This window comes from Ruditapes philippinarum, unplaced genomic scaffold (assembly GCF_026571515.1).
Source record: "Ruditapes philippinarum isolate M1 unplaced genomic scaffold, ASM2657151v2 ctg798_1_1_1_1, whole genome shotgun sequence".
In the NCBI taxonomy this organism is placed as follows: domain Eukaryota; kingdom Metazoa; phylum Mollusca; class Bivalvia; order Venerida; family Veneridae; genus Ruditapes; species Ruditapes philippinarum.
The window spans coordinates 153,315-164,385 of NW_026860568.1; the positions used below are offsets into that span (position 1 = coordinate 153,315).

At 30.3% G+C, this 11,071-nt stretch overlaps 2 protein-coding genes across 6 annotated transcripts in view; one reads left to right on the forward strand and one right to left on the reverse strand.

The window, feature by feature from the left end:
• LOC132760636 (pyruvate carboxylase 1-like) overlaps positions 1-4,350 on the forward strand; it is a 37,505-nt gene extending 33,155 nt beyond the window's left edge. For all 5 annotated transcript variants that reach the window (XM_060752656.1, XM_060752658.1, XM_060752659.1 and 2 more), the window contains 3 exons: positions 479-727; positions 1,073-1,213; positions 1,546-4,350. In XM_060752656.1, coding sequence (XP_060608639.1) covers positions 479-727; positions 1,073-1,213; positions 1,546-1,800 — 645 coding nt within the window. In that variant the 3' untranslated portion in view covers positions 1,801-4,350. The remainder of the gene's footprint in view (positions 1-478; positions 728-1,072; positions 1,214-1,545) is intronic.
• A 2,137-nt stretch (positions 4,351-6,487) lies between these two features.
• LOC132760646 (mediator of RNA polymerase II transcription subunit 29-like) lies at positions 6,488-9,803 on the reverse strand. Its single transcript, XM_060752670.1, has 4 exons — positions 9,649-9,803; positions 8,155-8,213; positions 7,175-7,259; positions 6,488-6,749 (listed from the first exon to the last, which is right to left on the reverse strand). The coding sequence occupies exons 1-4, from the start codon at positions 9,799-9,801 to the stop codon at positions 6,540-6,542; spliced, it is 507 nt and encodes a 168-aa protein (XP_060608653.1). The 5' UTR covers positions 9,802-9,803; the 3' UTR covers positions 6,488-6,539.
• Between the last annotated feature and the right edge of the window lie 1,268 nt (positions 9,804-11,071).

Here is an 11,071-nt window from a genome sequence, read left to right on the forward strand (position 1 = left end):
TTTAAATACTTAATATATAGTTATGTTTTTATGCTCCCCTTGTCCATTTGTCAATGTTCTTGTTGAAAGTAGATACATACCAAGGGTAGTCAACTTACTTTGGTCACTGGCAGCCAAGGTCACTGATGCTAAAAAAAGATTTTTATACTTTTGTTCACATCCCTTATGTCTTTAATATTTTCATATTTAGTAGGAACATACTTTGGGTGATCCGGATTTAGGGGTCACAGGGTCAAGTTCAATATCATTAGTGCTAAAAATATCTTATAATGAAAAACATTGACAAACATGTTAGTTCAGACAGCATCCATAGCCTCTAGCAATATGTCTTGTTGTAACACAGGTAAACTAACCATTTAACACATTTTTTAAACAGTTTGCTACATTGAGCACATTTGAAGGGAAAGGTTTCTGGTTATTTTTTATTCATGTTTTTTTTTTGCTATATATACACTCATGTTTTCTGGTATATCAACAGATTCTTCAAGGCAAGACAAAGGTTGAGGGAAGACCAGGTGAAAGCCTTAAGCCACTTGACTTTGACACGCTAAGAACAGAACTAAGAGAGGAGTTTGGCAAGACTGTAAGGGAAGTAGATGTCATCAGTGCATCTCTATACCCTAAAGTTACCAAAGAATATCTTGAATTTAAGGAAAAATATGGACCAGTAGATGCATTGGATACTAAACTCTTCCTGGTTGGTCCTAAGGTGGCACAAGAGTTTGAGGTAGGTCTAACCTAAAGGACAGGAAACAGGAAAATCGGAATAGATTATAGGGTTAATTTCTACTTCTACTTTAAAAAAGTTTATAGGTTATGATTTTTTTTACTGTACATGTTTAGCTTATTTTTAAATGTTAAAGTTATTAAGTTTATTAAGAAACAAAACATGTGTTGTTGTTGGTTTTTGTTATCTTGTCAAGTCAGTCATGATACAACGTTCATTTAAAAATCAAATTGTTTTACATTTACAATCTATGCTAACTTTCAATCCTAAATGATAGACTCATAAAATTATACCATTTATTACAACGTTCACATCAGTTCTGATATTATATTTCATACACAATAGGTTGAAATAGAGACAGGGAAAACTTTATCCATTAAGACATTAGCTGTAGGTGACCTAGATAAAGACGGTAAACGAGAAGTCTTCTTTGAACTCAATGGTCAGCTTAGATCTGTCTTCATCAGAGACAACGAGGCTACAAAGGTAACATGCTAAATATTATATGTTTGTATTATAAAATATCTGTGCTGTTCTATCATAGTCTGTATTGTTTACTATTTATTGCTGTCTGATCATGGTCTGCACTGTTTACTAGTCAGTCAGTACATGTTGGTTAAAATGTCTGCTTTCATCTTAGGTTAGTATCGTAAAGGCTGACAGGGATGACAACTCTTGTTTGTTTAAGTCATGGGGGAAATTATTATCATACTTTTATTGGTTTATGAAGATACTACCTAAATACAGAATGTCCGACTGTACATGTAAATGCATTTCTCTTTTTCTTATACCATAAACTATGTTATGATTTTTTGTAGGAGATGCACTTCCATCCAAAAGCTCTTAAAGGAGTACATGGTTCAGTTGGCGCTCCAATGCCTGGAAATGTTATAGAAATTAAGGTCAAGGTTGGGGACAAGGTCGAGAAAGGTCAAGCGATCCTTGTGTTGTCAGCCATGAAGATGGAAATGGTGGTGAATGCCCCTGTATCTGGAACTGTGAAACAGATCCTGGTAGAAAATGGAATGAAGCTAGAGGGAGATGATCTGTTGATGGACATTGAGCCGAGTTAGAAATATTTGTTGTGTTTATAACATGTGAAAGTGAGAGAAAAATGAGTTGTTTATGGTTATTGAAAAAGAGTGATACGTAGGGTAAATTAGTTAATATTTTATTTTGATATTTAATGATTGAAGTGTGAAGTTACATTAACAATTAGATTCAGTCAAACTGTTCATCTGGTTATCACTTTAGCTCAAAATTTATCTATTCTCTATAGTAACAAATAATGGTTGTAATACAGAATTTCATTTTAATTCATTAAACAGCAACTATTAATGATAAAATCATTAAAATTTGATTCAAATGATATTTTCCTTTAATGGACCAATGATAATTTAGTTTATACATGTAATTTGTTCCAAAAACAAGATTATTTTCTTAAACATTCTTTAAAACAGGGTATTTTGAATTGACATTTTTGAATTTCTTTCCTGCTTTAAATCTGGAACTTACATAGAAATTTGAGTTTAACCTTAAGCACGAAAGTTGCCTATAATTACTGGTATACTTTATAAATTGTGTGAAAAATTGTATGATCCGAACTACCTATGGTGTTTGTATGATTTTTTTAATCAAGAATATATACATGTATATTTCACATGAAATATTGCTATATTTAAATGATAAGAGGATACCTGGGTTATTATTTATATACAAATGTACCTCTTTCTGCTGAATACCCAGAGTCTGAAGTCAAAAGTGTGAACATATGTATCCAAGCCATGTATATGTATGAAACATTTCATTATAAAAAGCCATACCATTTTAGAAAATATCTGAAGCATATTCTATCACAATGAATATCAGATATATGTGTGGTGTTTATATGTATGATTTCTTTGAATGTAATTTTTATGGATGGTATTGAAAGTAATGTTTTAAAAATAAGTGTTAGGGTGTGTTTTATTGAAAATAAAGAAAAAACAACAAAATTATAGTAAATAAATGAAAAGGTATTTCATATGAATGAAAAGTAACCTTAGTATATTTGTTAAAAGAGGAATAATATTGAATGATAGTGTGTTTTTTTTTCTTCCATGTTTTCATTATAGAAAAACTGGAAATATATACAGGCATATCCTGTATCATAATATCACCAATATATTCCTAAAGAATACACGATTTATACATGTAGAAGTAGATTAGTTACTTATAAATTAAACTATGTATTAATAGTAGTGACATTGTATTTTAGTTATACAGTTTTAGTTTATGTACAAATGTATAATGGTTATAAACTTGTCATCCTTAGTTATATTTATTCATTAACTAGAATTAGAGAGATACTAACTTCATGTTGATTACTTCTGTCATAGTCAAATAGTGTTTGGTTTTTGTTGTTGTTGGTAAAATGGAATTGAAACATTTGCCTATATACAAAATGTTTTTATGATTGTTAAAGGCACATTATGACTCAGAAATGCTATCATTTTTATTTCTCAAAAACTTTAAATATATAGTATCTTGTTACAGTTTCCGCAAAAAGTACTTATTTGCCATATAGATGAACTGTCTTTGCATCTTTTGCTTTGTTGGCAATTGGTATAATTATAGTGAAGAAGTATATTGTATGGAAGTTAAAATACTATTTGTTTACATTTTGCTACCTTTACAACATAATACTGAACATTCAGCGCTACTTTCTTCAGCTATTAAATATTTTACATGCTTTAAATCCATTATCAAAACATTATTAAACACATGTTTGACATTTCTAAAGAATGTAATAAATATGGATTTCTGAGACATAATGTGCCTTTAATTGAAATTTCTAAATTGATGTTTTCCTTGTTATATAGTGTTGATTATTAACATTCACATTTTACAGTAAGTGAAAATAGTATACTGAAGTTATACATGTATAAGTAACTTTCAAATTCAAAGAAACACAGTTCAACAAACTTTATGCAAACATACTTGAACGTTTTAATTTTATGAGAAATGAAACATACTTTATATTCTAATAATATAAGAAACAGACTTTTGGTATGATATAGCTGATGAAATTATTTATAATATCTATGCATAATAACTGGAAATTTATTGAAATAACATTTATAATGAATGAATAATATATGAAACATAATAGGGGTGATTTGTAAGTATGTATAATTTTGGGTGGAGAGGATTGTCATTGAAATTAATATGATTTATCTACATGTAGCTTTCTGCTCTGCTACCTTTCCTATTATTCTCAATACTAATACTTACATTAAAGGGCATTTATGTTTAATTTCTTGCCAATTTATTACAGATAATGGAATTCCAGATTGATTTGATCTCTTATGTCTCAGCTTAAAGTGCTAATTTTTATGTTGTGGTATCATAAACTCATATGTGTTCACTAATTGGCAATTAGATAAGTGTGCTTTTTACTTAATTGAATATTGTATTTTGATAACAGATTTTTCATTTTATTCTATACATGTACCTACAAGATTTTTTTGTTTGTTTTAAAAACAGTAATTTTGGAGAAATATAATTATACATAGGGATTGATATTTCCATATTCTATTATGTTTTGTCTGAGTGGTTACCCCTGTGTTTATTGAAGTGGAAAATGATTTGTTCCATTTTACAGAAGGTATATATTAGAAATAAAGGAAAAAATAACAAGAATGCACTTTTTAGACCGATGTAGTAGGCCTATTCTCTGTTTATAATAATTGTGTCAGTTAAGTCATTGGTGCCATTTTAGCTCATTCTGTTTTTATATTTTTTTCTTTCTTATTATTTAAAGTTCAAACTTCAAAGTAAATATTCTTTTGGAATGTTATCTTTATTTTTAAGTTTTTAACCTTCATATTTTGATAGGTGTCTGATTTTTATAAATCTACTGCTATTTCAATAGTGCTTCAGGCTTCTATAAATGTTGTGGCATTTATTTCATGTTGGTCATTTAGTGATTATACATTTATGTTTTTTATGTGTACACATTATTATCATGATAAACAGTGAAAGAAACAGCTTGACTTCTGTATTTTATTACCCGAGTTTGATAGAACTGAAGGCTTCAGGGCCAATAAAACATTAATTGTTTTATGTATATCAGTTCAGAGTAGTTGCAGTCGCAATGACAATATTGTATGCAGCAGACTTCAAAGAAAGTTGTGTAATGTTTGGGTTAGGAAATATGAAACAAATACTGGGGCAAATGAAAACTTGTTTATTGGCTTCCCTTTAGGAGTACCGGTAATGGCATATTTTATATGTTCAACAGTTATGATAATTTCTTGATTTGCCAGTGGTGCAGTTCAAATTTGTCCTCATATTTCAAGATTGCTAGGACGTTATCTTCACAAAGCTGACTTGGTAATGGACTTTGTTCTGCATTACTTTTGGAAAAGTCATCTTTTAATTTGATTTCAACAAGAATACTGTTGGTACCAATGAATATTCTACAAGGCCACTGGATCATTTTACAACTGTTACCCTTTAACCCGATTTTCGCAAACTGAGAAGTAGAATCACTTTTAAGCACATTCAAGTGACCTTTACCCCCATTAATTCTACTATATTATCCTGCAAGGAAATAGCATACCAAATATTTAAGATACTGGTCAATAAATGTAGGCTGTATATTAAGGAAGAGTAAAACAAAAAATCTGTTTTAAGCCTCTTTTTGACCTTGAAATCCACCCATGGTGCAAGATTCAAATAACTAAATGTAATTAAATATTAAGAATATGTGACGGAAGGACAGACAAACCAAATATTGGTGAAAATTTATAACTTGAACAGCCGATAAACTATATTCTGGTCTTTCTAATCACTGGAGGTAGTAGACTGTCTTTATTGCGAAGACTGACAATGTACTGGTACCAAAAGTATGGTAATCCTGTCTATATTTTGTCAATTTATGACTGAAATAACCTTTTTCCCCAAAACACTGGCTTCAGATATAAACAACAGGTCTACCCTGAATGTGTATGTAGGTTCATGGAAACTGAGGATAAAACAAGTGTTTCCCCTTCAAGAAAATAGAAATTTCTGAAGGCACAATACATTAAAATGACCCTTTAAATTCTATGATAAATAACACTTCAATAATGATACAGGTACATTACAATATTTATTTCACATTTTACACACAAAAAATATTGACAACAACAAAAAATTTGGCATTATTCTAACAATCAAGTCAATGAAAAATTATACAAAAGCAATATATTTGTTTTACAAACTATTTCATTTTGTTTTCTTTATCATACCGCAGCTAATACAATGTACTAGTATATCAGTTATGCATATACATGAAGATTTCTGTAAAAATATAAATACATCTCCATAAACACCTTCATATAGTAAAACTTACTTTTTTTGGTTGGGTTTATTGTCGCCAGTAACTAACTCTTGACATGAAAAATGATGACTGAGAATGTAGCAAAACATTAAATTTACAATCCAAATAATAAAAACAATTTGTGTAGAAAGATTAAACCAATCTACTACAATGAAACATTTTATACAAGTCATAACGGTACATTAGAGCATCTTAAACAATACTTCCTGTACCATACTGCCCATATGCATCAACAGCATGGAATGTCTCAAACAGATGTTTAGGGTTTATTTGAATATGACTTTAGAATCTACTCCATGACAAACATAAACATGTTTATATACCATAATTATGACATGTCTCCATAACCAATGTCAGGCAATGTGGTTTCCCAAGAGCTGTTTTTTCAGAAGTTTTTCCCACCACAAGTTTATACAAATTTTGCAAGAACTATGATTATAATTAGTTTCACCTTTCAGTCAATTTCTTAGTAAACTCGTTTAACATTTCATACATGTCTTTAGCAAAGGTAATCTGATGTTTAACAGTGACGAGGAATTGTGGGTATGGCACTGACTGTTGTTCCGACATTGTCATATCGGACTTTGGTATCGTAACAGGAAGTGGTGTGTATTTGTTGCTGTCAATTTGCTGCGCCTGCATCTCAAGAGCCAAACGCTGCAATCAAAAACAATGAACCATATGATGTCAGCAAAAAAAGAGCAGAAATAACATACTATCAACAGAATTTTTTTGTTTTAAGATCTCTGTTACCTGACAAATCTTTAAACATCCTAATGAATCCATAACATTCTGGAAGTCCATAATATCTAATCTAAAATCATGTTCTTTTATCAACATACAAACATGATACAATTTTCCCACCAGGACCTAAATTTTTATTCTTTCTTATGAAAAGGACATTTTTTTATTCATGAAAAGTATATGTTTCTACCTTTGTATACGTCTGAAATAATGTGGTGTTCCAACATAGCAAAGCTGGAAGATCAACATTTGATCGTAATTTGTCCTCTTAAATTCTAAAGCAAAAATAAAAATTGGTGATATATACAGTATTATATAGTCAAACTGTAAATACATACCAAGTTGACCTCAAGCTGGTCACAGATAGCATAGAACTCTTCAATACTTTTCTCATAGGCTTGCTGTAGACCATCTTGCTGTTTACTACAATATAATTTACACATTAAACCTTTCACCATCTTTGAGAATAATGACTTGCCAGTCTCACAAGATTCTATGTAAGAATAGTACACAACAGAGGGTCATGTAGAATAATAGTGACTCATAAGTGAAATTAGTGAAAGGAGGAGGTCCGTTCAGTGATTGGGGCAAACTGGGCCATCAACTGTAATCTTTGAGGTCGCCTAATGTTACTTGTAATTATGTGTGCAATTTCATTTTTTTATATCATACTAACAGGTACCCTTACCTAGGAACATAAATGGTATAGTTTCCAACGGCGGGAAATCATTATCATATTGTTTAAATAACAAATTTTTTCTATTAAAAATGTACCAAAATCTTTGGTATGATGTATTTTTTGGTATTAAATTTTCTTCTTTGGTTTATATGCAAAATGTCACTACTTTTTTGTTGGGACGGCTACGTGTGAACGTTATCTAAAGCCCAATGGACAACTTGTATCAATTAAATAAGAAAAATTTATGTAATGTTTTTACATGTAATTGTGATTATAAACAAATGGTAACCTGGCTTCCAAAACTTTATATTCAACTTTGTTCTTGTTATATGAAGTGGGTTTATAACTATAAAAACTGGTTACTCTGAAAACCTTAAAGGTATTTGCAAAAATTGCTGGCTCAATAATATTATAATTTTGTTTAAAAACATTTTTTCATGCAATTTTTATATCAATAGTGATCACTTTAACAAAGGTCAGTATAATGTAAAAGGTGTAATTAAAATGTTTGTATCACATATTACATTATGTGTTTATTTATGGTAACATATACATGTACAGTACTTAGGCAATCTTCTCGTAATCAGTATGCTTTTTAAGCGTATAACAATAGTTTTATTATATTAATTGTATACTTACTGGCCTTCATCCGAGATGGAGTTCTGATGTAGTATTTGTCCAGCAACTTTCATCAGAGCCTGTAAACAAAGACAATATTTCTATTCATTATTGAATATAATTTTAAAAGTAAATGCATATGTATAGTCAGATACTAAAAAATTACTTGAGAGTAGTCAATCATTAACTATACGATGACCACTTACAAATATATCATGATAACATATATTTTCACAGTTAATAATTATTCAAAATTTTCTATCACAATGGCGTGGGAAAACATGTAGAAGAAACCACAGACACTTAGCTTGTTTGTCTTGTTTGGTTTGGTTTTAAGGCGCACCATTTCAATTTTGATATGGAGCCAAAACAGGAAAGATAATTTTGGCTAACTTCGGGTTTTACAAACTTAAAGCAACACAATGGGTCAATTTATCAGCTCACCTGCCGGAGCTTAGAGGTAAGTAGTCTCCAGTAATCCAAACTCTTTTAGTTGACTTTAAAATGAGCACGCATGGAAAAACGTTGGTGCAATTCTGATCATGCCCCAACCCTTTAAGGCAATACCGTCAGCCACAAGGGGGCAACTTAAATAATGGTCAAATTAATACTGTTTAATTAATAATTACTATCCAGCATCATAGTTTACAAATTATTGTATTAAATATACCCTATAAAAGGTATAGAACTAGCAGCCACATATATTCCACACACTGTCAACATTTTGCACTCACAAAAAGTATGATAATACAGGGAAGTCAAAGGCCGGGACCGTGAAGCAGGCCCGGGCTTTGGCTTACCCACATATAGACTATATGTGTATATTTGAAAGGAAATCAAATAAAAAACAATCAAGAACTAAATAGAATTCTATACCTATCAATGAAAACCCTGCAAATATTTTATGTTTAATTTGTTGTTTTTTCAAAATGGCACTGTTTGACGGCAAATATTCTCAACAAGCAATCATTGTTTTTCAACAGATCATAGCTTTGAAAACATTATTTTCTGAAATAATTATCTTTTTTTCACAAGTTTAAAGATTTTTAAAGAACATCATGTTGTTAGACTTTTCATTTTTGCTCTTGTATTACATTTTAGCCTTTTGTTCAAAAACAGAAAGTACATGTATTTAAATTTACGGTAAAACGTACCACAAGTCAGACCATTTTACATACGTTTTATACAGTGAGATACACAAATGCCTGTTTTTACTCGCAATTCAACTAATGAGAATAGGCTGTCGTCTGCTACAGTAGTTTGGAAACTGTCAATCCATGTATTTGAATAAAAACTGAAAATTATGTTTAACTCAGATCTCCCTATCGTTGATCGCTCACCACATATTACTTAACAAGCACAAATAAGGGTTAAAATGAACAGAATAATCTTAACTAATCGTTGAAAAAACATTTAAAATAAATAGAAATAACTACACATTCACATAAAACAACAAAAAAAAACAAAATAAATAAACAAAAACATCGCGAAAACCCATTTCAAAACAGTGCTTACCACTAATGATTCCTTTAACCGCGGTAACAACAGTTGTTTTATCTTGATAATTGGATCTACTTCCGCTTCTTTTTGTGCTTGAGCTTGCGCTGCCGCTGGATTCTGTGGCGGACCTGAAGCACTGGGAGGCTGCTGACCCATGGACGCTGCCATCTTGCAAAGGTAACAAGACAACTCACCCCCCAGACGATTCACCCCCCAAAAAAGCAAGACAACTCACCCCTCAAGACAGTTCATCCCCAAAATAGATAAGACAATTCACCCCTCATAAATGATAATCATGTTTATGGTTAAAAAAGAATAAGAAAGTCAAGATATTTATTTATTTATTTTTATTTATTTATTATGTCATATTTACAAAATATAACTGTATAAAAGCACATATACCATGATGTATACAACAAAAAATATAATTTTATTCAATTAAATCAAGTTTATATTGAGGGAAATGCCCATAATGTATGCATTTTTCATAGACATATTATCTATCATTTTTTAAAGAGTCTTGATATGTTTATTGTATATGATGCAAACATGTACAACTGTTCAATTATCCATTATCTTAAAGTGTTGAAAAACATATTGTCTATTCTACATCCACTTTTTTATCAGAAGCACTTAACACCTTATCATTGCTTGATTGTCACTTCAACAAAATATCATGAAGAAGAAGTACATTGTATCATTTCTTTTTGGGAATATTGTAAGATTTCAAAATGTCATTTTATTTCATTTAAGTATAAACTATAATCGGGACGTTTGGGAAATATTGCATGATTGTCATTTCATGTCATTATCACATTTCATGGGGATTAGTATTATTTGGGTTGGGGAATATTACATGTCTCTGCCAGGAATCTGTCTAATCACTAGTTATCACTTCACTTAACAATTCGTCCATATATTTGTAATTTTTACAGTTTGTATGTAAATAATATGTAAAAATATTAACACATAGTAACAAATATTATTTTTAAGTAATAAATTATAATAATTAATTTAAACACTCATTTTCATTAAGCAGGTGCATTCATGTCGCTGGTTAATATTCTGGGTCCCTTAAGATATTAAGTTTGGTCCATCAACCTAACAATATACCATTGCAGTAGTCCCACTACAATACAGTTTAAAAAAATGTGATCTCATCAAATTTGCGAAAATTTTAACATATGAAATATATTTTTGACATGTCCGTTACTGTCGCCGATCAATATGCAGTGCATTTAAACACATGTGCAAATTAAATAAAACAATTTAGTTCACTTTTTTAAGTGTAGTTAAGGAAAATGAACCTTACAGAAATAAATCATATATAGTTTCCAACAACTTTAAATTGTGAATTATCGTTTAAGCTTATAGAAAGTGTAGGTTAATGAAATTGGTTTTTGTACGAAATGTTCGTTATTTAGTTTATACACGGCAG

Bases quoted from the DNA above. Each gene is read 5' to 3' on its own strand.
- LOC132760646 (XM_060752670.1), bottom strand. From the start codon at position 9,801: ATGGCAGCGTCCATGGGTCAGCAGCCTCCCAGTGCTTCAGGTCCGCCA. The intron at 7,260-8,154 runs GTAAGTATACAA...ATTATATTGTAG, and splicing joins TCCATCTCGGATGAAGGCCA to TAAACAGCAAGATGGTCTAC. The intron at 6,750-7,174 runs GTATGTATTTAC...TTTTGATTGCAG, and splicing joins ACCAGCTTGAGGTCAACTTG to CGTTTGGCTCTTGAGATGCA.